The sequence below is a fragment of the Prionailurus viverrinus genome, chromosome A2 (assembly GCF_022837055.1).
Source record: "Prionailurus viverrinus isolate Anna chromosome A2, UM_Priviv_1.0, whole genome shotgun sequence".
In the NCBI taxonomy this organism is placed as follows: Eukaryota; Metazoa; Chordata; class Mammalia; order Carnivora; family Felidae; genus Prionailurus; species Prionailurus viverrinus.
In genome coordinates, this window is record NC_062562.1 from 30,832,206 (window position 1) to 30,857,653 (window position 25,448).

Consider the following 25,448-nt stretch of genomic DNA (forward strand, 5'->3'; position numbering starts at 1 on the left):
GCTGTTTGAAATCACTCCTCCTCACAAGACAAGCTGCACCGATGGTGCACATGTTAAGCGAAGGTCTGCTCCATGCCAGGTCTCACAGAGGCAGAGATGACCCAGACAGGAAGTTTCACCATCCAAGGAAGGCAGCAGAACTGGAAACAGATTTTTACGGTCCTGCCTGACAAGTGCTGGTGCTTTGGAAGGATATTCAGATAGTGTTTGGGGATCACAGAGGGGAGAGAAACTAAATTAGAAAAGAAGAAAAAAAAACAAAACCTCAGATGCCAAATTTGGCAAGTTACTAAACTTGTTATTTTAGTATTCCTTTCCACGCACACAGCTTTCATCAGAGTAAAAAAAACACACACACACACACACACAAGCAACAGGCGCTTATAATCACTGTCAATTTAGGGGTGCCTGGGTGGCTCAGTTAGTTGACTGTCTGACTCTTGGTTTCAGTTCAGGTCATGATCTTATGGCTCATGGGTTTGAGCCCTGCATTGGGCTCCTCGCTTACAATCCAGAGCTTTCTTGGGATTCTGTCTCTCACCTCTCTCTGCCCTTCCCCCGCTTGCACTCCCTCTGTCAAAATAAATACATAAACCTAAAAAAAAAAATCACTATCATTTTAGCCATCCTAACTTGCTTGTGGCCTTTGTGCGGTCTGGTTGGACAATTGGAATTTTGTCTGTAGATCAGCATTATAATTTTGTCCTGTTGTGGAAGGTTCTTAAATACCTCATAAAGCATTGTTGAACTAATGGCCTTCTGGGAATAAGTCATCTCAGCTTCCCAGAGAGCCTCAGGACTGGTTTAAAAAAAAAAGGCTTTAGAAATAAACCGTTTGTGCGGTGCTGATAGTCACTGATTCCAGTTTGCTTAATTTTTTAAATACTCATATAGCTTCTGTGAAGTGGTAAGTAAATGTTGGATCACGTACATTTTAAAACTTAAAGCTAAGCCGTGTGTCATTTTATTTTAATTTAATTTATTTATTTTGCCACGTGTCATTTTAAATCACAAGTTTAATCGAAGGCAGTCATCACAAGGTACTTAAGTAGATAAAGTTCCTAAATAATTGACTTGTTTCCAATAGTGCCATTCCTCAGCAGCTCTCAATTTATTTAGTATGGATTGCTTTATGACCAGAAAACCTGATTCTCCAGTGGGTAGACTTATTTTCAGGTAAACCTGTGTAGTCTGTACTTAACTATGAATTACTTCCGGGTTTAAAAAACCAGCGTAGCTCCTCGTGGCATTTTTGTCTTCTGCCTTTGGCATCTTAGCAGTGTGAACCAGAGCTATGCCATCTGTACCCAAGTGAGATTATTACAAAAGAGGGAGTAAAGTGATTCACTGGAAGATTTCAGCACAGGTTCAGAGGATGATAAAATAAACCCTAGAAACATTCTTATTTGGCGTCACATGCTAGTGGGTAGTGACAGAAAAAAAATTAAGGTACAACTCGTTTTTTGACATTTGCGATTCAAAAAATTGGAAGGATGCTATGCTAGAAAGGAAGGAAGGAATCGGTGTGGTGTCAGTTCGTATAGCTGCGTGGATGAACGAATAATTTGCCTCTCTGACTCCTTGTTGGAGCGAGTGAGGTTCATTTCTAGTATACAAAACCAAATATTCTCAGGTTTAGAATGGCTCTTTAATTTCCTAATGGCTATCTGCGTATGATAAACCGCTTTATGCTGAGATGTTTCCGAAGCAGAAGGACCAGTTCCTAGAATCCTAAATAAGTCTGTGAGGCCTAGATAAGCCGTTTCTGAAAGCTGCTGAGTGAAATATATTTTCACTTAGTGACGCATATTTGAACCTAAATGTGTTGATTTCAGGGGACTCTTCCAGGATTCCACTGGAGACTTGCCTGAAACAGTGTCTTTTTTTTTTTTTTCCTGTTTTTCTTTTCAGAAAGAAGACACAGCTCGTCCAGCAAGCCTTCTTGGGCCGCTCCTCCCACTTCAGTATTTCCCTTCTTCCCTTCTCTGTCCAAAAGCAAAGGAGGCAGCGGAAGTGGAAGCAACCGTTCTTCCAGTGGAGGTGTTCTAGGCGCATCCTCATTAAGTTCCAAGTTGCTGAAATCACCCAAAGAGAAATTGCACCTCAGGGGGAACACCAGGCCAATGCATCCCATTCAGCAAAGTAGAGCCCCCCATGGTAGAATGTGAGTATGGCCCAGAGGGTTCTTCGAGCTTCCCTGCCTGTTGTGGAACTGTGCACACCAGTAGCACCTGAAAGTGTTGTGAATCATGGGAAAGAGCTCCTGCTTTGGGGAAAGTCAAGTGTATGTTGTTTCCTTTTGTTCCCTGTCGTATTTTGGGAGACTTCACAAAACAGCAACAGCAGTAATAAGGTCAGCGGTACTTATTGATTGACTCTTTCTTGTGCGCCAGCTGTGGAAACTTGGCTCTTTTTGTGGGCTGTCATTTCATTATCACAACAACCTTATGAAACAGGTCTGGTTGTTATGCCCACTTTGCAGATAAGGATGAAGGACACGTAATGCAGTCGAGGAGCTTTAGCCAAACTCTGCAGGCAGACAGGCCTGGGTTCACACGCCCCTTCTATCACTTTCTAACTGCAGGGCTTTGAACAAGGCCCCGTTGCTCTCACAGTTGGAGAGTAACAGCCAGTGTGCAGTTGTTGGGAGAAGTAGAATTCATACAGCAGTCTCAAGCGCCTGGCGTCATGTCTGACCCATAGGAGACAGTAAATGAATGGACACTGGTGCTTCTGCTGCTGCCATTGATAATGGTAGGAATAAAAAAGTGAGGTGATTCTCAGATGCTGTTCTGGGATTTTCTGGAGCCTGCAAAGCAGACAGGGAAACAATGCCTTCCTCCCATCCCCTCCCCACCCCACCCCCGCCAGTCTTGGGTTCACATCACAGTAGTGATGAGGGAAGACCGGAGGAAGTTCACACCACCAGGCAAGGCTTTGGCACGTTGGCACAGTGGATTTGTAGGCTGCCAGGCACCGTGCGGTCACGTGAGGGCTCAGCCACGTACTCCACAGAAACCTATCTTGCCTCGTCATGGTAGCCCTCAGCCCTGGTGGCGGGTGGCTTTTCCCTGGCCTGCCTCCCTTTGGAGGGTATGCCCCACATCTCCGCCCCAAGGTCTGCTAACCTGGCTAATCTCAGGGCAGTATCTAGCACCTGCTGCCGCTCACGGACCTTGCCAGCTGGGAGAGGCCATCGCTTCTTGCAGTGCGTCTCTTGCTGTTGGGCTGTTCCAGGTACAGCTGTTTGGTGCTGTTTGTCCCGGTTGCTAACCCCCCCCCCCCCCCCCCCGCCTCTGCTCATTTGTCAGAAGTACAAGTACAGCAAGCTTGGCTTTCGTTCCTGGACCTTTCCGAAAGCCAAAGAAAATGCCAGTGCTATGTGTAAGTCACTCGCCAGCTTAACAGCTGTTTGAGCACCGACTCTACTGAACAAAGTTTAGAAAACCTCATCAATCTGAATCTTCTTTATTTGGAGCTGGGTTTAAGAGGGGGACCAGGCCAACTGGTAGCTCCATGTCAACATTTGCCATCCAAATGCTAGTGTCAGTAAGATTCCCCGAAAAATTAATTCTTTCTTAGTGGCACAGGTATTCAGTGCTCACCAGCTGTGTGCCAGACACTTATATTCTGAACTCTTATTATAGAAACTTTTTTCAGAGACTAGAGAATTATCACTTCAGTGACACATTACATAACTAAACATTGGTGTCCCTCACTGATGGGCAGAGAGCCTCTTCTCAGAGATCTGGTTAGGCTCATTTGAATTCATGTATGTCTTTAGTGACATTTCTTGGACATACTATCTAACTCCAGTTATTCTTGCCCCTGTTCACTCAGTTTGATTTGTTTTGATGGATCCTTGCTTTAAAATGATAGTTCTCTGAAGATATTCTCTAAAGGTTTTACAGATAGTCTCTGGTCCTTTTAGACCCTTTCCCGTTTTGCGTCTTACAGGAATTGAGTTGGGTATCAGGCTTAGTTCCCCTGTGGACTCATGCGTAAGATTGTCCTGGATGATGAAAGACTACGTCAATCCGATGGTCCGCTGGAGTTTTTTTGCCTCACCAGAAGGGCTCCTAGTTTGAATGAACGTGAATCGTACTGAGTTTTCTGGGTAGTCCTGACACATTTTCAGGAGTCGCCTTTGGGAGCCTAGCCCTGTGCAGGGCGTGGGTAGATCCGGGCTCTGACTTCAGCCCTCTAGCTCACCATTCACCTGGGGCTGCTGGCGCACTCAGGTGCTGATGTTCCGCTTCTCCCTGTGACAGCATGACGCCCTCTGTCAAAGTGGAGAAGATTCATCCGAAGATGGACGGCACACTACTGAAATCTACGGTGGGGCCGACCTGTCCTGCTACTGTGAGTTCCTCAGTCAAGCCTGGCCTTAACTGCCCCTCGATACCAAAGCCAACCTTGCCTTCACCTGGACAGATTCTGAATGGCAAAGGGCTTCCCGCACCATCCGCTCTGGAAAAAAAGTCTGAAGATAATTCCAGTAACAGGAAATTTTTAAATAAGAGATTATCAGGTAACTTCACATTTTTTCTCTTTGTGTTTCTCTGTATATAATTGGGTATTCACGAGGGAGCAAATGGACTGCTGTCTGCAGGTCCGCTTTTTCAAAACTGGTCAGCTTCAGCTTTACGTGGAAGTTCCTTAGGTGCTCTGCCTTTGCTCTTCACTCTTGCTTTTAAAGTACATGTGTCTGTGGGTGATGTAAAAATAGCTTTCGAGCGGTGTCTTTCTGAATGGAGCGCGGCAGGAACGCTGACACGCACACTTCCTTTCCTGTCAAGCGATGGCAGTAGTCCCCCGCGCTCTTTGTGGCGTCCCTTGCTGCGGCTTGGCAGCACTCGCACGTTGTCTATTTTATATTTATTGATGATGTCGTAGATTTTATTCAAGTTAGAATTTGCCTGTTTTGAGAATCGTTCTACTGTTGTCAAAACTAATGAAGGATGAGCCCATCGATGAGCCCATTGTAATGTCTGTGTGCTTTTGGCAGAAAGAGAGTTTGATCCTGACATACACTGTGGGGTCATTGATCTCGACACCAAGAAGCCCTGCACCCGGTCTTTGACATGCAAGGTAGGTGGGCTCCTCGACAGGGCTGGGCGCACTGGTGAGTGAGTGCAAGGAGCTGGGATCGATGGCATTGCCCCAAGAGGGGATCTGATCCGTGGAGCGTTGTGGGTATAGTAAATGAAGGGACGAAGAACGCCTCGCGTTCAGGAAACGTGGAGCCTTTTGTTACAAACTGCCACCGTAAGAGACGTTTTTGCTTCCAGTGTCCTCTCCAGGGGAATAGTGTTGTTTCCTAATCAGTCTGTTATTTTCGAAGACTGAAAGTATTTCTTCAGAGAGATTTAAAATGAGAGCCTACCCTTTACTGTGGTTTAAATTGTATGGATTGACTGTTTCCGATTCTGTGTCTCCCCCTCTCTCTGCCCCTCCCCCGTTCATGCTCTGTCTCTCTCTGTCCCAAAAATAAATAAACGTTGAAAAAAAAAATTAAAAAAAAAAAAAAAAGGGGGCGCCTGGGTGGCGCAGTCGGTTGAGCGTCCGACTTCAGCCAGGTCACGATCTCGCGGTCCGTGAGTTCCAGCCCCGCGTCAGGCTCTGGGCTGATGGCTCAGAGCCTGGAGCCTGTTTCCGATTCTGTGTCTCCCTCTCTCTCTGCCCCTCCCCTGTTCATGCTCTGTCTCTCTCTGTCCTAAAAATAAATAAACGTTGAAAAAAAAAATTAAAAAAAAAAAATAAATAAATTGTATGGATTGAAAATAAGTCCAGAAATGTCCTTGGTATATGTGTGAATACTCTTAAAATGCTCGTGTAGGGGCGCCTGGGTGGCTTAGTCAGTTAAGTGTTCGACTTCAGCTCAGGTCATGATCTCATAGTTCTTGAGTTCGAGCCCAGCGCGAGCTTTGTGCTGACGGCTTGGGGCCTGGAATCTGCTTCGGATTCTGTGTTTCCCTCTCTCTGTATCTCCCTTGCTCACGCTCTGTCTCTCTCTCTCAAAAACAAACATTAAAATAAAAATGCTTGTGCAATCGGTGGCTCTTAAATTTTAAAGAGCCACTTTAAAATAATCTGATTTTGAGATACTTATTTTTCTAGTTCCAAAAAAGTACTGTGTAACATACAATCTAACTTACATATAAGCTACGAAAATGTTACCATCCTCCTTTCTGTCCTGAGTTTTCCTTTAAAATGGCAGTATGCTAATAAGGTGGTGTATTTGCTGCAAAATAAGAGTTGAAATGGGGTGGCTTCAGTGGAACCCCTACATGAATGAGCACATATGCTTACATATGTTTCTCTGGAGAATATCCCAAGCTATCCTTCAGAAGAGTCCAAAAACTATTGAGAATCAGTGCTTTAAAGTAACTTGAAAACCCTTGTTTGATGGAGGGGGTGAAAACTGTAAAAAATTGTGTTTTCTAAAAACTAATAAAATTTTTGGTGTATTATTTTAAATCTTACCGAAGATTATGTTTGGATGAAGGACTTCAGGCCCCATTCCACCCCCTAACGGAGGAATGTTAAAATCTTCAGAAAGTGGAAGCGTTGTTTCTTGTTTTTGTTTAATGTTTGTTTAGAGAGAGCGAGACACGGCAGAGGCAGAGTGGGAGGGGGACAGAGGATCCAAAGTGGGCTCTGTGCGGATAGCAGACAGTCTGATGCGGGGCTTGAACTCATGACCTGCGAGATGGTGACCTGAGCCAAAGTCAGACACTTAACAGACTGAGTGCCCCAGAAATGTTGTTTCTAGGTAGTTCTTATTTAAAAAAAAATATTTTTTTAATATTTATTTTTGAGAGAGAGCGGGCGAGTGCGCATGAGCAGGGGCATGAGAGAGGGGCAGAGAGAAAGAGGGAGGGAGACACAGAATCCGAAACAGGCTCCAGGCTCTGAGCTGTCAGCACAGAGCCCGATGCGGGGCTTGAACTCATGGACCGCGAGATCATGACCTGAGCAAAAGTCAGAGGCCCAACCAACCGAGCCATCCAGGTGCCCCTAAGTGGTTCTTATTTTAGTTTAAATGTCAAATTTAATTTTAGCGTGTAGATTTTATCTTACAACAGTGGTTCTGAATCTTTAGAGGAAAGGCGCTGGCTAAGAGCTCCTTTAAATATCTAATTAAAAAAAATTACAGACCACGTTCCCCAAGGAGAAAATACACACACATATATGTTCTGAAATTGGCATTCCGTCTCAGGGTTCACAGATATCTTACCCCAAACCTCCCACCCTTGGATCTCTAGGCTAAAAACGCCTATCTCAGGACAGATTGCTTTTATATTTATTGAGCACCTGTAGTGGTCTCTTGTTTGAAGGTAACCGCTCGAGCTCTGTGGAACTAGATGCCCCAGTGTAGCTGCCCCTGAGGGAGTTTGTGAGGGCGGGCCTCAGCCCCGTGCCACGCTACGATCACAGCTTGCCAACTGCTCTCGGCCATCTTCCCGCCTGCCTGGCTCTCAGTACATGGGTTTCCCGATATTAGGGTGCCTGAGGCCAATGAAGGATACTTAGTTTATCCACGATGCCTTCCTTCAGTCAGCTCTGGTGGGGCATGCTGGTGAGCCAAAAGCTTTATCAATACATAATGTGCAAGACTGACCAGCCTTCCTCCCGAACCTTTATTGGCGGGTAAACAGGCTTCATGTTGATCCTGCGGTGTTCTCCTATCTTCCTTTTCAAGTCGTGTGTGCCCTCCTTGTGTTCTGTTTCGGGTGTCGTCTCTGTGTGAGCATGTATCTGCAGCCCTGGTGTGTCGTGAGTTCGGCATAAAACTGGCAGGCCTGGCCTTGTGCAGGTTGCCCTTCCTTTCCTCCTGTGTTCTGTTTGTCCCTGCTTCTTCCTTTCCCTGCCTCTGTTTTGGCCTGAACCTGTTAAGCTGTGGAGGGCTGCCCATGCCTGAGTGCCTCTGCTGAGTGTCTCCCACCATGCTGCCCAGGTCTCTCCTGCCTCAGACCGACAGTGTAGTCCTTCCTCTTCAGTGTCAGGGGACTTGGTGCTGCCTGCCCCTGTCACTCATTCCCTTCTGTCTGCCTGCCACCCTCGCTGTCATCTCCTCATTTCCTTGTCTGTCTGATGTCCTGTGTCCTGTCCTCTCTGTCTTCCATACAAATAGATTCTGGCTCTGGTATTCTTGCCCATTCAGTCATTGTAGTAAGTTCTATTGCATATATCTTGAGCACAGGCCTCATTCTGGGTCTCAGTGGACACAGGCTTTAACAGAATCCAGACACCGTCCCTAGCCTTGAGGGGCTTACAGTCTAGTGAACGAGATGGAGGTTCACTTCGTGATCACTCATGTATGTGTGAAGTGACCACTGCTGAGTAATAAAAAGGAAGGAGGCCTGTGTTATGACAGCCATCAGTAGGGGGACTGAGCCAGGGAAGTGTCCTTTGCCGTAGCAGAGCTGGGCTGAAACGAACATGATTTATCTGGGTGAAGAGGGGTGTTAGAAGCCCATTAAGCAGCATGTGTAAATATTCTGTGATGGGGCAGAACAGACACGTTAGGACCTGAAAGGCCAGCCAGGAGGTTGAAGAGCAAGAGGAAGAGGCACTTTGTATGAAAGGAGTGGGCGGCAGTGAGCCACGAGGAATAGAGGACCCCGTTACGTACCCAGTCGTGGCTGCGTGGTACTTGGGTAGCCCTGAAGAGTTCTGATAGGAGTGAGGGGATCAGTGGAAATCCTTCCGATTTAGTCTTCAAACCAAGCTGGGAAAATATTGGTCATTTCTGCCTCCTTTCTTGGCTTGACTTTGCTATGTTAAGTACTAAGGGACGTTCAGAGACAGATGCTTCGACATCTGTCCAGAGAGATAGGCAGGTGGACCTGTGATGTTATATGTTCATTCATTCATTCAACACATATTAGAGGGCCATTATTTTTATATACTTCTTGTCTGAAGCATTTACTGAGTGCCCAGAGCACTAGTAGGTAGCTAGTACAGCACTGAACAAAACAAAGTTCCTTATCTTCATTTAGGTTACTTTCTTATGGATATATTACATATTAAAGGAAATAAAGTGAAAGTTTAAAAAGAAACTAAAGTCACTGATGTAACTATCTCTGCCAGGTTAAATTTTGAGCAGACCTCGTGTTCAGTGTGTCCAGTCAGGAGGTAGGTTGTTACTGAATTGCAGAAGGACAGTTAAAGCCTAATTCCCCTCCAACCCCTAAATTATATCAAACATAAAAGCTTATAGAGCAGCAATACATTTGTATAATGTGTAGGACCATAAACACACACAGAGTACAATTTGTGTTACTTTTGTAACATAAAAGAGTGAAGGAAATCTATAGATGAATTAACTTGTATTTACGGTATGTGATTTGGGGTCACCAGCTACTTACATTTTTGACAGACTTAAGACCCCAGCAGTAAGGAATAGTCAGGTTAACTTGATTTTATCTTCTTCTAGGAATAGTGTTAGTCCCAAGGGAGCCTGAAAAGGCAAACAAACAAAAACAGGAATTATCAAATGCATTTGGTTTATGAGCCTCAAGCAGGGGGTTATGTTAGTTACCCTGTTGGCATGACTTTTCTTTTCCTTGATGTGCCCATCTCCCAGTTCTGAAATGGATGTCTTAGCTGTAGAAGTGCTGTCTGTCCATCTTCTTGATTTCCATAGTGAGTGTCTGTTTTTAGGGATTCACTCTGCTTCATTGCCCCTTCGTGTTCACAGCCTTTCTCCTCGTGGCTTTGTAGTCTCTGTGTCTCCCCAGGCTTCCTCAACCAAAGCAGGATGCTTCCCTGCTTGCAAGATGCTTTGAGCCATTTTCTCTTGACATGGCATTTTCCCTGGAATAGAAAGAAACACTTGTCTGATTTTTACTTTCTAGTTGTTACTGGAAAAGGACACTTTTTTTTTTTTTTTTTAAAGTAAGCTCTATGGGCAACATGGGGCTTGAACTCACAACTCCACGATCAAGAGTCACATGCTCTACTGACTGAGCCAGTACATTTTTTTAGGGCATAAGCGTTTCTTCCCTTTTAATATTTAAAATGTAAATGGCCCAGAAAAGGATTTTTCTATTTGAGCTGGTAAGAGCCCCAATAAGTAAACTGTTACAATGGCAATGTCACCTGTTCGTTTCTACTGTTTGCCATTCACGTATATACCCGGTGGCACAACTAACATTCCTTTTTTCTTCTGTGGAAATAGCCTCACCAAATATGTGCTTCTACTCTAGCTAAAGAAAAAAGGTCACCGTCCTATGATTTTTAGCTTATCAGATGGTGAACAGCCCTTATGCTGTTGGTCCAGATTTCTTGTTTTGTTTTTTGTTGTTGTTGTTTTTTTTTAATTGGGAATGGTGTATTTGGATATATGATAGAGAAAAAATTATTACTGAGATTCCTCAGTTTTTCTATTTTTTTGGTCTGTAGACACATTCCTTAACTCAGCGGAGGGCTGTCCAGGGTAGAAGAAAACGATTTGATGTGTTATTAGCCGAGCACAAAAACAAAACCAGGGAAAAGGAATCGATTCGCCATCCGGACTGTCAGCAACCAACGCAGCCTCTCAGGGACCCGCATCCCGCCCCTCCTAGACCTCCACAGGAGCCACACCAAAACTCTCACGGAGTGATTCCTTCTGAATCAAAGCCTTTCGTAGCTAGTAAACCTAAACCTCACACCCCCAGTCTTCCAAGGTAAGTCAAACCCTCCACCTCTATCCTTCCTTTAAAGAACAGACTGGCAGACACTGTGAACCCCCAGTGCAGTTATGAGATTGAGGAGTGTACATCAGGCTCACTCTAAGAAGATGAGAGATTTTTCTAATTGGGTTTTGAGGGAAAAAAAATTGTCGAGTTCATCAGTAACTTCCAACCAGGGCTCTTCTGGGCCAAATGCAAGCAGCACGAAGCAAGAGTGATCAGTGTCAGGTGTCTATTCTTAACCCCCCTGAGCAGGGCCCAAAAGCGGGTGCTGACCGCAGGTTAGTGACTGGAATATTTCACATGGCTTTGGCAGCAGTTTCCCATTCATTTGTCTCACTTGTTGCAAAAATACGGCAGTGGGAGGCCTTGCTGGGGATAGGCATTCAGCCTGAGTTTTTATAGCATCCCTTTATCAACCTATGTTTTCATTTATTCATTTGGGACCTTGGCCTAAGCACATACTAGGCATTTTAGCTGTTTAGTAAGTAGTGGACCAGAATGTCTTATGAGAACTTCCCTACATACCTCAGGGACAGTGAAGGTGGTACATGTGCATTTGCGCTTGTGTATTTAACGAAGTTAAAGTCACGGACCCTGTACCAAATTTCCAGAGAGAAAGAGAAGAGAAAGGTGTCAAGAATGAGGGCCTTCACTGTCGGCCACTGGCAGCAAGAACTTCGGCCTAGGAACGTGCCAACTCTTGGTTGCTGTGCCTAACCTCCCCGCTTGCGGGCCTGCCCCGATGTGAGCCCCGGGTGTGAGCAGCCCGGGGGGGCACCCTCGGAGGTGGCTCCCGAGAATGCGGCCGAGCCCGGGATGTCAGTTCCTTGGCACAGCCTTCCTTCGGCCATCTTCTCGTGAAATTCTTCCGTCGATGCAAAAGTCAGCCTAATTCTAGAATCAGCAGGCATGTATCCATGTAGGAAGCACTCCGTGCCGCTCTTGGCGGTAGGCCGTAGATGGTCCACGTAAAGCAGTGATGCTGCGTCCTCCTCTGAGCACCTCCTGTCCCTCTCGGGTGCGGAGCACATTGCCAGCTATCGAGTTTATTGCCTCCGTAACCCTCATCCAGGTGAAATTTGAGGAGGAATCAAAGAAAGAATTCTCTTAAATTCTACTTCTATTTCCCCTTCTTTGGGGAGAATACAAGAGGCCCTGAGCCACCCAGGTGGCTGTAGAAGGGAGAACCCTTTATAAGTTCCTTTGGGTAGATCTGGCATACAACTTCATGTGACACCATGTGGTTCGGGAGAGTGGATTCTTCACTCCCACGCCACCTGATCAACATCTGTTGCCCCAGTGCTAGTGGGGGACCCCAGGCCTCCATAAGCGGTCTTGGGCACGTTGTTATATCTGGGTTGAGGCGGCTGGTTGCCGGACGTGTGATCTGATCGGTGCTGCACTTTCTACTCACCAAGGCCTCCAGGCTGCCCTGCACAGCAAGGCGGGAGTGCCCCCATTGACCCTCCTCCAGTCCATGAATCTCCACACCCTCAACTGTCTGCCACTGAGCCAGCTTCTCGGTTATCCAGTGAGGAGGGAGAAGGCGATGACAAAGAAGAGTCTGTTGAAAAACTGGACTGTCATTATTCAGGTCATCATCCTCAGCCAGCATCTGTAAGTTCCACATGCCCCCCTGAGTTGACCCTCCCCACACAGCGGAGACAGGGCACTGAGGGCGGGGGGCGGGGGGTGGGGTGGTTGCCAGGGATCTTGGCGTGCGTGCGTGTGTGTGTGAGACGTGGTCAGGGTGCGAGAGCAGCTCAGAACAGGGTGCCCCAGAGGCGGCACACACTCAGTCCTGGGACACCTCTGGCTTTTGCCTTTCTCTTCTGTGGAACTCAGAGCTGGGCATCGTCACTCTCGTGCTTCACAGCCTGTGATACACAGCGTGCGAGTTCTTCTGTGGTTGGCTTCTCTCCTGAAGGAGAGAGATCACAGGCCGTGCCGCTGCTGGGATTAGCGAGCACGCATGGTATGTCCTCTCTTGCAGTTTTGCACATTCGGGAGCCGGCAGATTGGAAGAGGCTATTACGTGTTTGACTCCAGGTGGAACCGGCTTCGCTGCGCCCTCAACCTCATGGTGGAGAAGCATCTGAACGCGCAGCTGTGGAAGTGAGTGCCTGTCCCAGCGCCTCTGGGGCAGGGAAAGGGGGCTGACCTCACCTGGGGCCGCATCCTCTTTATGTCTTAAGGGACTGGTCTAATGAAGATAAGCTTATCTAAAATGAAAACGTGGCCTTTGACTATCCCTGAGAAGGCCCCTCATCATTTATTCATTCAGTCTTTTCAGCAAATATGTATCGCTCTGGATGCTGGGGTTCCAGGCAGTGAGGGAGTTTCCACCTGTGTGGGGTTTGCATTCGGGGGAGGGGGGCACAAAAACCACCAAACAGCAAATCCGTAGGGGTTATAGCTCGTCATAAGGGAGATCATGGAAGCTCTAACAATCACTGAGACTTACTGAGACCTTACTGTGTGCCAGGCAACTTGCATTTAATTTTCACAAGGCGCTGCCTCTGGTGACCTTGATTATCCCTACTTTACAGATACTGAAACTGAGAAGTCACACAGCAAGTTGGTGGTAGGGCCAGGGTTTAAACCCACAGGCAGTTTGGTTGCAAACAAAGAGCTAAGATGGAAAAACAACAAGCTGGAGAGATTCAGGGCAAACCTCGCTGAAGAGGTGATCCTAGAGCAGAGATGGAGAGAAGGATAGAAAAGGCAGCCAGGGGATGGTGGGGCAGGCAGAAAGAACCATGTGTGCAAAGGTCTTGAGTCAGAAAAGATCATACTTGTCTGAAAAAAGCGAGAAAGCGATCATGGTGCAAGATGGGACCTAAGAAGCTGGCAGGGGCCAGATGACTCTGAAATTGATTCTGATTACAGTGGGGAGCTGCTGAGGACCTCAGGAAGTGGAGCCATGTGCTCTGATTTACAGTGTAAGATGGTCATCTTGTGTGTCCGTATGTGGGCTGGTATTTCCTACATGGGATTTTAAGTGGAAGAAGAGTTCCATGGCCAGAAGGCTCAGCTTTTTCTCAAGTGACATAGTTTTCATTACCGCAGGACTTCTCAGAGTCTTTAAGGGGCACACTGTTCATTATACCTTTCAAAGCAGGAGATATTATTTATAATGTGGAACATCTCCCAAGCTCTTTTGACCTGGGAACGTCTTTTAGGGGAGTATCTTTGGGAACTTAACGTTTGGTGGAACATACTTTTGGAAATACTGAGTTTTGTTAAACCAAGGGGGCTGTCCACTAATTCACATGTCATTCCATATTCTCCATTTGGGCATCATTTACTAGAGCCTCCCTGAACAGTCTCTGCCAGTACATCCACTTGCCTTGCTGCCTTGGTTTCCTGAGAAAGTCAAAGGAAGCTGGTCAGAGGCCTCGGATAGTCTGCAATCTGAAGAACCGCCTCCGTGATCATGAACAGGACTTGAGTTTATTCACTTAGAAAATCAGACCCAGAGCAGTGGTGCTCTACTTTTCAATTTCACATTTCTTCCTGGGTTTTACTAGATAAGAGGCTCCTCTTTCTTCTTTATGAAGGAGCATTGCCCTTGCTCAGGAAAAACGGGGCACTGGTTTGTTGGGATTCTAGGGGTCTGTCAGCATCAGAAAACCCCCAAATACATGAAATCTCAGCTTCATATTTCTTGAGACTGCCCACCAGGACTTGGGGAGCTCATTGAGCACCCTGAAATGTGGATTTAGTGAATTCCTAAGAGTTTAGAAGTGTCCTCAGAATGACTTTTTCCCATTATCCTGAGAAGTGGTTCGTGGCCAGTAGTTGGGGTGCATATGGTTTCAGTTCCTAGTGGCTTGTGGGGGGGGGGGGTGTTGTCCTCTTTCTGCGGTGAACCTGGGAAGACACAAGATCATGAGGTTGCCTCTACCGTCTCTCTCTTTGTTCTGTCAGAGGCCGACGACCTTATCAATCACTTGTTCCTAGCAAAGAGGAAATCGTGCCTTTCCGCTAACATGAACTTGGGTTTTAAAAAAAGGCCAGTACAGCAGAGACAGATGTTTTGCTCAGTGATGAGCTGGCGCACAGGCCTGGGGCAGACGGTAGCTTGGAGTGAGGTGCTGCGAGTGAGGCTGGCCACTGCAGGCAAGCTTCTCGGGCAGCCCCTGAGATTTGGTGGGAGGAGCTGAGCACTTCTCAACTGCAGGAGAACAGTCCTCAGGTGGCATCTTTGATGCACTCAACAGAACTCCCAAAGTGGTCAAGTTCCATCCTGCTGGCTCAGCCAAAAGTCCTCTCTTCCAGGAGGACCCCTGGTTTGGGTGCCACCCTCCTTAGTTCCTTACTCCTCAGTTACCTATTGCAGCTAAGGATATGTGGAAGTGGGATTTGAGTATGACAGTGAAATAAGTCATCTTCAATATAGGAATCTGGACACTGGTCAAATTGGACTAGCACTTCCTCTGGAGCATGCCCAGGACCCCAAAGGCCAGTTCCAAACTCTGTGATTTCTGTCAAGTGCTTGTCCACTTTTGACTGGGGACCATGATTCCACATTCCTTAAGGAAGGGATGGGATCATCAGCAAAAGTTTTTTCTTTGGTGGGGCGTGGAATAGGGGGCAATGTCGAGGTTACAGAATTTGTCAGATCGGTAATAAATTCACTTGGGTAAAAAAAAAAAATGAATATGAAGAGGTACACAGTTCAAGGTTTTAGTCCCCCTGGTCCCCACATTCGCTTTGCCCACCCTCCCCGCCACCACTACCCCCAGACAGAAGCATTTTTTTTTTAAATGTTTTTATTTGCTTTTGAGACAGAGCATGAAGAAGCATTTTTATTAATTGCTTGTATATCTTTGCAGAGTTGATTTGTATGGACGTAGATCAGTACAACTACATATTCTTTATTTGTCTCATCCTTACACAAAAGGTAACGAATGACTTAAAAGAGCTTTTTTACCAGGGACCAATATTTTGTGCAGAGAGATCCACATGTCTCCCTGTATGGAAGCTTTTCCTTTTCCCAGGGTTTGGTTCCAGCTGCCTGATATTTAGGCTTCGTTTCCCTAAGCCACCTGGTGGCCGCGCGAAGCCAGTGCGCCCAGTGAGCCCGAGCAGTGCTACCCGCCTCCATTTAGAGCAGGGCTTCTCAGAGGTGCCAGTGCCCACGGATTGCCTGGCGATCTTGTTGACATCCAGATTCTGATGAAGTAGGTCTGGGTGGGGTGCAGGGACTCATCGTTTCGCATAAGCCTTTCAGGTACTGTCCGTGGTTGTCCTCTGTGAGTAGTATGGGGATAGAGCCCAGCTTCTCGGTCTTTGCTTCTTGTTGGAATCTCCCAGAGAGACTGAGAAACTTCTCTCGTCTGGACCCCACCCCACAGGGACTTGGGTGTGGTCGGTCTGGATGCATGGATCTCTAGGGCCAGAGCTACACTCCTGAATGGGGGGGTTCTAGCTGGGACAAATACAGTAAATAGTTCTTTTTATTAATAGTTACAGGCCTTAAAAAGCATCTGGAAAGCACTTTGGCAGCAGTTTAGGGCAAGTCTCACTTGGAAGATGAGAAGCCGGAACTCTAGCTGGTGCAGCGACTGGATCAGCCGTTGCTGCCCTGTGAAGTCAGGACCGGGCCGGTCTTGGTGCTTGCCTTCCATTCAGGCCATTGTCTGTGTTGCTACCTCGCTGTTGGTTCTGCCATAGGGGTTTTTGAAATTTTGGTGCGGTCACATGTTAAAATCATAGCAAAAATGGAAAGAGGCCTCCCTGGTCTGCCATCTGAATGACTCTCTAATCCCCAGGTTGGTCCCTTGCCCGGACATTAGTAACAAAATACACTATGCCATCATTGTGGCTGGAAACCCTGAGATGTGCTTCAGGCCTGAAGTTAGGACCTAGCAGTTGCTATGAAATTGTTCTGCCCTTCCTTTCTCCTCTTTGTTCATGAATTCTCTCAACGTTAGTGCGCCTTCTGTACTGCAGGCGCTGTGGGCACAGTTTTAAATAAGGTGTGCCCTGCTCTCTAGAGAAGTTAGTGATCCACAGTTACATGTGGAAGCTGCCTTGAGTTCCCCCAAGTCTGGGAACTGGCAGAGTGAGTCTGTGGAAAACCAAGCGAGTCTGGGTGGTCAGGACAGATTTCCTAAGAAAGTGATGGTGGGCTGAAGGTACGAGCTGAGCAGAAGTTGGGGTCATAGTATTGTAGGCGGAAGATGGACAGGGCCTCACGTCCAGGCCTGTTGTTGCGATGTAAGAAGGGTTGCTGGGTGGAATCTAGGAGGCAGTGTGAGGCTGGGGACCGGTGGTAGGTGAGGCACACAGGGCTTTCCACACCATTGTTCTGAGAGCCCCGGCAAGGCCTTGCAAAATTTGAAGCAGAGAAGCAGCAGGATCGCCTATGCGTTTCAGGTTGATCCTCTGACGGGTGTGTGCTGCTCAGTGCCAGAGATGAAGGGTCACCCCTCCATGCGTTTCCGTGAAGGGCTCTGCTGATGATTACTCACTGCCCCCTCTTTTTGCAGGAAAATCCCACCAGTGCCCAGCACCACAACACCCGTCTCCACACGTGTTCCTCACCGGACAAACTCTGTGCCCACATCGCAGTGTGGGGTCAGCTATCTGGCAGCGGCCACTGTGTCTACGTCCCCAGTCCTGCTCTCGTCCACCTGCATCTCCCCAAATAGCAGAGCGGCACCAGCTCATGGAACCACACTGAACGCACAGCCCACGGCCTCCGGGGCAATGGATCCTGTGTGCAGTATGCAATCCAGACAAGTGTCCTCTTCGTCCTCCTCCCCCTCCACACCCTCCGGCCTTTCCTCAGTCCCCTCCTCCCCTATGTCCAGAAAACCTCAGAAGTTGAAATCCAGCAAGTCTTTGAGGCCCAAGGAGCCTTCTGGTAACAGCACTAACTGTCACAATGCCAGTAGCAGTACCAGCGGCGGCTCAGGAAAGAAACGCAAAAATAGCTCCCCACTGTCAGTCCACTCCTCCTCCTCCTCCTCCTCCTCCTCCTCCTCCTCCTCCTCTTCTTCTCATTCCATGGAGTCTTTTAGGAAAAACTGTATGGCACACTCTGGGCCTCCCTACCCCTCAACGGTAACATCTTCCCACGGCATCGGCCTCAACTGTGTGGTTACTAAAGCGAACTCGGTGAGTGTCCGGCACGACCAGTCAGGGAGGGGCCCCCCCGGTGGGAGCCCCGCTGAGTCCATCAAGAGGATGAGTGTGATGGTGAACAGCAGTGACTCCACGCTTTCTCTTGGCCCGTTCATTCACCAGTCCAGCGAGTTGCCCGTCAACTCCCACGGCAGTTACTCACACTCTCACACTCCTCTAGACAGACTCATAGGAAAGAAAAGAAAGTGCTCGCCCGGCTCAAGCAGCGTCAACAACGGCAGCAGCAAACCCACAAAGGTTGCCAAATTGCCAGCCATGAACAACGTGCACATGAAACACGCGGGCGCCAGCCCAGGGGCACAAGGACTGACGAACAGTTCCCTCCTTCATCAGGTAGGACATGGACTGTGAGCCCCGAGGGGACGCCCCCGTTTCCTCTCCCTTGAACTCTTGCACCAGCTCGGACGTGCGTGGCAGGGTTGGTTAGTTTGCCTGTAAACACGTGTCCAGCTTTGTGGTCTCCTTTCAAAAAGGAAGCGTTCACGGCCATGTGAAGGTAAAACAGTGTATCTGCCAGAATTTCTCATGACTTGGAAGATGCTCCTGGGTAAGGAAACCACGCAGTGTGTTTTAGCAGATAGGGCTGCAGAAGCTGCCCAACCTGCAGGACGGCAGCGTCCCCTCCGAGGCCGGTGAGCGCAGCCCTGGGGGGCACGTCCCGTGCCGCTGCCTGGGGAGGAAGGCGGGCCGTGTCTTCCTGGAGAGTGCGTCTCTAGTTTGTTCCTCTGGAGAAAGCTGGTCTGCAGTCACACTGGTCTAGAAAGGGATGGTTTAAATTTTAAAGACCTTTTAATCATTTTCCCATCAAAGAATTTCTGATTCTCTGGTTGACTTTGTCCTTATGTTCCCTCACGGTTTTCCAGGGAGGCAGGAAAACAGTAAGTGTGGGTAGAGACGAAGACTAAAATCTCAAATTTCAGAGCTTAAAAAGAGACATGAACGTGGCCCATTTGTACAGCAGTGGCTCCCTGGGTGTCGGGTTCATATGGAACTGTGACTTTCTCTCGTGCGTTCTTTGTTCCCACTCTCCTACCTGTTGCCGGTTTCCCCTGACCCTCTTCCCTCTGGAGCCCCTTCCTTCAGCATCCTTGGCTCTGAGTCCCAATCTCTCCTCTCGTTTATTCACTCATCAGCAGATCTCCTCTCCTTGCTGTCGAACAGGAATTTCAGCAACATCACCCCGGAGCCCTGATTTGCAGTGTGGGGGCTGCTTTGATTTGTTTTGTTTTTCATCTTCAGAACTTAACTCAAATGGCAGGTTAGGACTTCTCCAGAATATACTGGGAAACTTCTTTCTGTTAGATTTCCCTCCAATATCTGCGTGAATTAATACCCAGCGCCAAAGGTACAGGGAACATAATTATCGGTGAATTTAAATAGCAACTGCTTAAATTTTTCTCTATGAGCCTCAAGTCTATAGGGGTTGTTGGTATGTTGCTTGGCTCTTTGAGCAAGGGGTCCCTGGACATGTGAAAATGGGCTTTTACTTCTTGGTTTGTAGTTACTCATCATAGTTTATGAGCATAAAAATTCAGTGCGAACACTGCAGGAAGTAGTATAGCCATCCTTTAAAAACTCCCTTCTGAGTGTAGTTTCCTGATTCTGTGTGAACCTGGAGGAGGGATGTTCCGTTTTGCTGCGATGCCCAGTACATTACGTTACTGAGTGCGTCTGTCTTCACATAGACATCGCTGTGGCCTCAGTACCCCACAGGTGACAGGAGGGGAAGAGACTGGTGGGCACAGCAGTGCCTGTGGAAAATGAGGAAATAGGAGCCCCATCCACACAGAGCAGAAGCTCCCAGAAACTGGTTACTGATTTCAAAGAAACTGCAGATTTGGACTTGCATGAGAAATTTGACCACTTTTACAAGTTATGCAATACTTTTCTTTTGTTTTTTAACCTGATATAGCCCACACATCTGCCCAAGTACGGCTCTTAGCGGTGTGCCGCCTCTGATGTCCACCATCTCTGAGGGCTCTGTCCCACTAGGACAGGCTGAGTTTGGGGTATCAAAATTTGTTTCAACTTCAGTTTGTATTTGAGAAAGATTTCCTCTGTGTAGTGGAAAACTTTTTTATTACGCTGCACAAAGCTTAGGGTGGCCCATGACTACAGATCGGAGGATCGGTAAAACCCCAGAAACGTGTTGCATGATTTTTATGTCTGTGCTCGTTTATCTGTAGAAGGGATCCTATAGCTTCCATCAGAATCTTAAAGGTACCCATGACTCCAAAATGCTTTAAAGAATACTCCTCTCAGAAAAGTAGGAACCTCAGTTCTGTTTCTTGTGGAGCTGATTTTAAAATGGGTAACTGAGCTGGTTGAAGCCCTCTATGCCAGGGAATGCTGGGGGACATACTGGGAAGCCTGGCAGGTGGGGCCTGGCAGCTTCCCCTGAGCCCTGAGTGTGCTCACGGCTTCTGCAGCCAAGGGCTTATGGTGGGAGAATGGGGGGTCTGAGTTCCTGCTCCCCGGGCAAGGGCACTGCGTTGGGTATGAGTTTGCACACCTGTGTGTGCTAGCCCACGTGACCTTGTTCAGTTCTCAGCTGACAACCTGGAATACCTTCAAGGAAATGAAATCAGTAGATAAAACCAAAAGGCAAACATGAGAGCCTTTTCTCTCGGCGAGAAACCTGGCCTGCATCTCTTCTAGACGATTTTCTAAAACTTAGTCTTCTAGAATAATTGTGCCCAAGGGTGATGAAGGCTTTTGAAAGCTCAGGCCCAGTTCTATAGCTGACTGCCGCTGATATCTGGAGATTTTAGTGGCGCGTGGCCTTTGGAATATTTGTGTTGAGCATTGGGGCAGTGCCGCGTACAGCTGCTTACTTACCTTTTCATTGTTTTCCCACCCCCTCTTCTTTGAAAGCCAAAGGCACGTCCCTGACAGCTGAACATGGCACGGGGAGGAATAATCTGGACACTTTTGACGACAAGTTACACCTCCACTCAGCACTATGGACTCCACGATGCCTTTGAGTCTGTTTTCCCAACCTCCTGTGGGCCTCGAGGGTAGAAATCTGCCGGGCTGTTGTTGTAACGAGGATTTCCCTGAAGCTATGTCAGTAGCAGTGAGTACTCGTAAAGGACACTGGATCAAGTTCAGCCACCGAAATTGCTTTTATCAGTGTTAAAGTGGTCTGGACTGCTTGCTACCAATCTGTGAGAAGTTTTTGCTTTGTTTTTTAACTTGCAGCACATCATGGAGCCGCTCTTTGAGTAGATTGGCTGGGGGAGAGCATGTCTTGGCAAAAGCATTACTGTAGACTTTCTCCCTTCCTCCTCTCCCCGTCCCAGGTGTTTTTCTTACACTGTCTTCTGTGGGTCCCTCTCCAGCAGTTAGGTACCCCAGCTGGAGACGCCTTCCGGAGGAGGGCAGAGCTGCCCCCTGCACAGCCCTTCGCAGAAGGGCTCGGTCGTTAGGTTCTTACAGCAACGCTCCAGGATTGGAATACGGACGTTAGCGCGAGGCACCGGGACAAAATAGCCTGTGTTTTCCCCCAGCCTTTTGCAGGTGATTTGGGATAGAAGCTGTCAAGAGTTTCTAACTTACAAACTGGTTTAAAGCCATTGATGCCCAGAAAGCGAGTATACAACATTTTAGAGGCTTACTTTTCATGGTACAAAAGCAATTCTATGTGATTTTTTTTTAAGAAAATGCAAATGCAAACTAGTTTTGATAATGGAAAGCCAAATTTTGGTTGGGGAAAGGGGGGGGGGGTGGATGAAATCACTATGGGGGGAATGTTTTTCCAAGATTTCCAAAGAGATGGAATTTTTTATCCTTCAAGTTTTCATGTTAAACAGTATGGTAGATTGGGCTGGCTGTCCTGCTCAGTCTCCCATTTTTAAAAAATTGCCTTTGTAAAGTGAAATTATTAGGATGCAGCAGAAACTGTCATTCACTAAGTCATTAATATACTTAATGTTTCCAGGGCACTCTGTGCATTACCCTCAGTCTCTGTGGATACTGTCCTGGGACTCTGTAAATTTCTGTGTCGAGTGCTCCCCATATTGTGTGTGTATCTGCACTCCCCTTCCTGTCCACGTGTTCATTTGGATGCCAGTGGGTGGGGAGCAGGCACCCAGGGAGGGGAGTAGGCAGATGTGTACGTGTGCCCATGCACAGATGCTGTGACGCATATATAGTGTCTCCCCGACAGACCCTCCTTTCTGGGGATTAATGCCAGCCATCTTCCTGAGAGAGATTTGGAGACCTTCATGGTTATTCGTTTATTTTTTTTGAATACCCCATCCCAAAAGACAGAGCTTAATATGTTAAAACATCATTGCTTAAGAAGGTATCATTGAATTTGGGGGATGAGCTGGGGCATTTTAACTGGTGATTCCACTCTCACAGCTCCTGAAACAATAAATAACCCAGGCACTTGTACTTAGAAGAACACACAAAGTTGCCGAACACCACAGGGTAAATTTCCCAAGGCTCTGATCATTGTTCTGGGCAGAGCCTGGACAGAGCAAATCAGTGCATCCTTTTTTTCCCTATAGTTTTTGGGTTACAAACTTCAGTTTCAGGGAATTTCAAGTCAACAACACGTAGAATGAATAAATACTTGGTTACCAGCCTAATAATGTGAATTGCTACAGAATTACTCTTATTATGTAAGACAACTGAAAACTTTATGCAGATACTTTAGCTATAAATTGATGTAAACTATTGATTTTTTTTTTAAAGGAAGGGGAGAGGAGTATCTTGTTCACTTATTATGCAATCAGTAAATATTTTTAAAAAATGATACTATAGGAGAGCTTATTAAGGAGAGCGCGTGGATGGGCCAGTTTGGTGCAGTTAGGAGAAATCAGTCTGGTTGTTCCGTCCCAGTGGAGGGAGAGAACGGAGGTAAGGGGGAATCAGAACGTCTTTAGTTGATTCCTGGGTGACAAGTGCAATGGGGTATGGGTAGAATTTATTTTCAGAGCCAAGGGGACTTGATGGATATAAATAAAGTTGCTTTTAGCAATGGAATTTATAGACAGATCATGTTGTTCCGAAAGATGTGAATAGGACCCATGATAGCAAGTTGATTCAGAATTATGTAGATATTTAGATAAGCGAGTGTTGATCATTTGATTTCTTAGACTGAGGTTTTAATTGAATTTCATTATGTCTCCCGGTAGTACACAGATGATCGGGATTAGGAAATTAGCCATTTTGGATTCTGCCTGCCACAAACAGACCTATTCTAAACAGTGCTATTAAATTTTAGACTGTTCAAATATTTTATTTTCTCCTACAACTACTTTTTATTATAATGAACAATTAAGACCATTTAAAACACGGGAGTACAAGTATTTTTTTGAATTAAATTAACTTGCAAAAACCAAATTTGCAGTGGTTGGGTTGTTTCTAGACAGACTTTGGTATCAATTTAAAACCAAGATAATTTTTATATTCTTTCCAATAGAATTTCATGACAACTCCTGCAGTTTTCTTAACCTACAAAAAAAAAAAAATGTGCTGCAATGATGAACAAAGAATTCTACAAAACCTACTTTTGTATCTTTATTTTGGAATTTCTTGTTCTATTATAAATATGGAAGTATCCCTATTTCAGAAGACATATTTTGTTAAAAATGAATTGTACATATTTAAATATGTATTTTTGCACAGGTCTTTTTTTCTGATATCCTGTTTTGGTACAATTGAGATCATCTAGTATTTATTTATTAATTAATAAAAGTAAATACCTTTTTATAATTTGAAGTGGTTCACTGCCAAGCCAATAGTTCTAGAACCTGCCTCCTTTACAGTTTAAGGGATGCCTCTGTTCTGTGAAAGTCTTGTTGTCCCTTTTCATGTCTCGGGAGTGGATTCGTACAGACGAAGTGGGCATTGCTTCTCTCTAGTTGCCTGATTTCCCGATAGACTACATGTAACTAAGTGACACACTGCTTTTCTTTCGTTAGTGTTTTGTGTGTGAGTGTGCGTGTGCGTGCGTGCGTGCCTGTGTGTGTGTATGTGTACGCTCTGAGCACATGTGTGTTAGTCTGTGATGTGGTTTCAAACTAACGGAAAAAGTGCCTGAACCTAGTTTTAAGCTTCGACAGATTCTTTAAAAAGACTTGAATGTTCAGTTGAAACCTTTGGAGTTTGCTTTTTCCACCTAAATATTGTTTCTAAAATTTTAGGGGAGGGGTTGAAAACCACCGATGCTGGTAATTTTATAAGGTATTTTAAAATTAAGGCCTTTTGGTTCACAGTAATTCAACTGGTGACGTATTGCCCGGTGGCAGCAAGGGTTACAAATCTGTTTTGTCAGCCAGCAACTTAGATGATATATCCGTTTTGTTATTCACTCATGAAATACAGAGTTTAAAATAGAATATTTAAAATATTTTCTATTCCAAAAATATAATACAAAGTACCTCTGAAAACATTGCAAAATGTATAATTTGAAAAATGTAACTTATAAAGGCAGCTGTCTTCCTGCGAGAGTTCTGTTGCCAAGGAATTTCTTACTGTCTCATTATGTCCGGGGTGGGAGGGTGGGGGGCTTTGGAAATGATTGTGAAAAGTTTCATTGTTTAACAGAAAATAATCATTTTTACATTTTGTGCAAAACATTTTACATTTTCAGATCATTTAAATGAGCACTACATACTGTCAGTGTGAATGTAGGGCCTTGAAAAGCATTTTGCTGTTTTTTTGAGCTTGGTTATAAAAGCAATCTCCTGTGTTGAAATGTGTGAATAGTGTGATAATTTGTACACATAATCAAGAGCATCTCAGCTGGACTTCGTGTTGGCTGCTGTATAGAAACATGAACAAATGTCAAGGGATAGAAAATTACTTTGGATATTTAAAAGAGAAGAAATATATAGTCTATTTGTTTTGTAACAAGTTTCTGTAAATAAAATAATTTATACTATTTATAAGAAAAGGTTGTGCTTTGCTTTATGAGAAATTAGTTTGTGGAACAAACATGTTACTAAATGGGCAATAAAATTAGGACTTCTCAATAAATAAGGCTGGCTGCATGAAATATTTTACATGTTTCTGCCTCGTGATCCTAAACCCCTTTCAATCCCGTCTGACTTGCATTCATTTTTGGCATCAGACCCCCTTGTGAAGCACCTATGTTTACCTTCCCTTCTGTATAAGCTGAGTACTTGTGAGGGCTGAGGATGTTTCATTCTTGGGCACAAAGCTTTGCTTCGGAGCAACTGATGACTGGGTAAACTGTGAACACTACTGCATTCTTGCCCTGCAGGTTTGTCAACAAAGGGAAGTCGATAGATTGGGAAACACGTTGTCTTTGTGCTTGCTTTTGTGTAAATGCGATGGCGTGTGGTCGGTTTTCCGTTTGTATCCCGAGGTAAGTTTTGTATCCATGGCTAGTCCGATCTCTTCCTTGCTTTTACGTACTTCTTCCTTCACCGGCAGTGCAGGTGCATTTCGGTATTATTCAGCGCACAACATAAACTTTTTGTCTCTAGAAATTGGACAAGTTTGGGGCGCCTGGGTGGCGCAGTCGGTTAAGCGTCCGACTTCAGCCAGGTCATGATCTCGCGGTCCGTGAGTTCGAGCCCCGCGTCGGGCTCTGGGCTGATGGCTCAGAGCCTGGAGCCTGTTTCCGATTCT

The 25,448-nt window shown here is 46.1% G+C and overlaps 1 protein-coding gene across 8 annotated transcripts in view; it reads left to right on the plus strand.

Moving 5' to 3' along the window:
- ATXN7 (ataxin 7) overlaps window positions 1–24,747 on the plus strand; it is a 142,755-nt gene extending 118,008 nt beyond the window's left edge. For 7 of the 8 annotated variants that reach the window (XM_047850272.1, XM_047850275.1, XM_047850276.1 and 4 more), the window contains 8 exons: window positions 1,912–2,164; window positions 4,272–4,531; window positions 5,009–5,091; window positions 10,411–10,676; window positions 12,104–12,302; window positions 12,679–12,800; window positions 17,183–18,173; window positions 20,715–24,747. In XM_047850272.1, the coding sequence (XP_047706228.1) occupies window positions 1,912–2,164; window positions 4,272–4,531; window positions 5,009–5,091; window positions 10,411–10,676; window positions 12,104–12,302; window positions 12,679–12,800; window positions 17,183–18,173; window positions 20,715–20,732 (2,192 nt within the window). In that variant the 3' untranslated portion in view covers window positions 20,733–24,747. Of the gene's footprint in view, window positions 1–1,911; window positions 2,165–4,271; window positions 4,532–5,008; window positions 5,092–10,410; window positions 10,677–12,103; window positions 12,303–12,678; window positions 12,801–17,182; window positions 18,174–18,973; window positions 19,041–20,714 lie in introns of all 8 variants that reach the window. The other variant, XM_047850278.1, reaches the window with a different exon arrangement.
- Window positions 24,748–25,448: the final 701 nt, after the last annotated feature.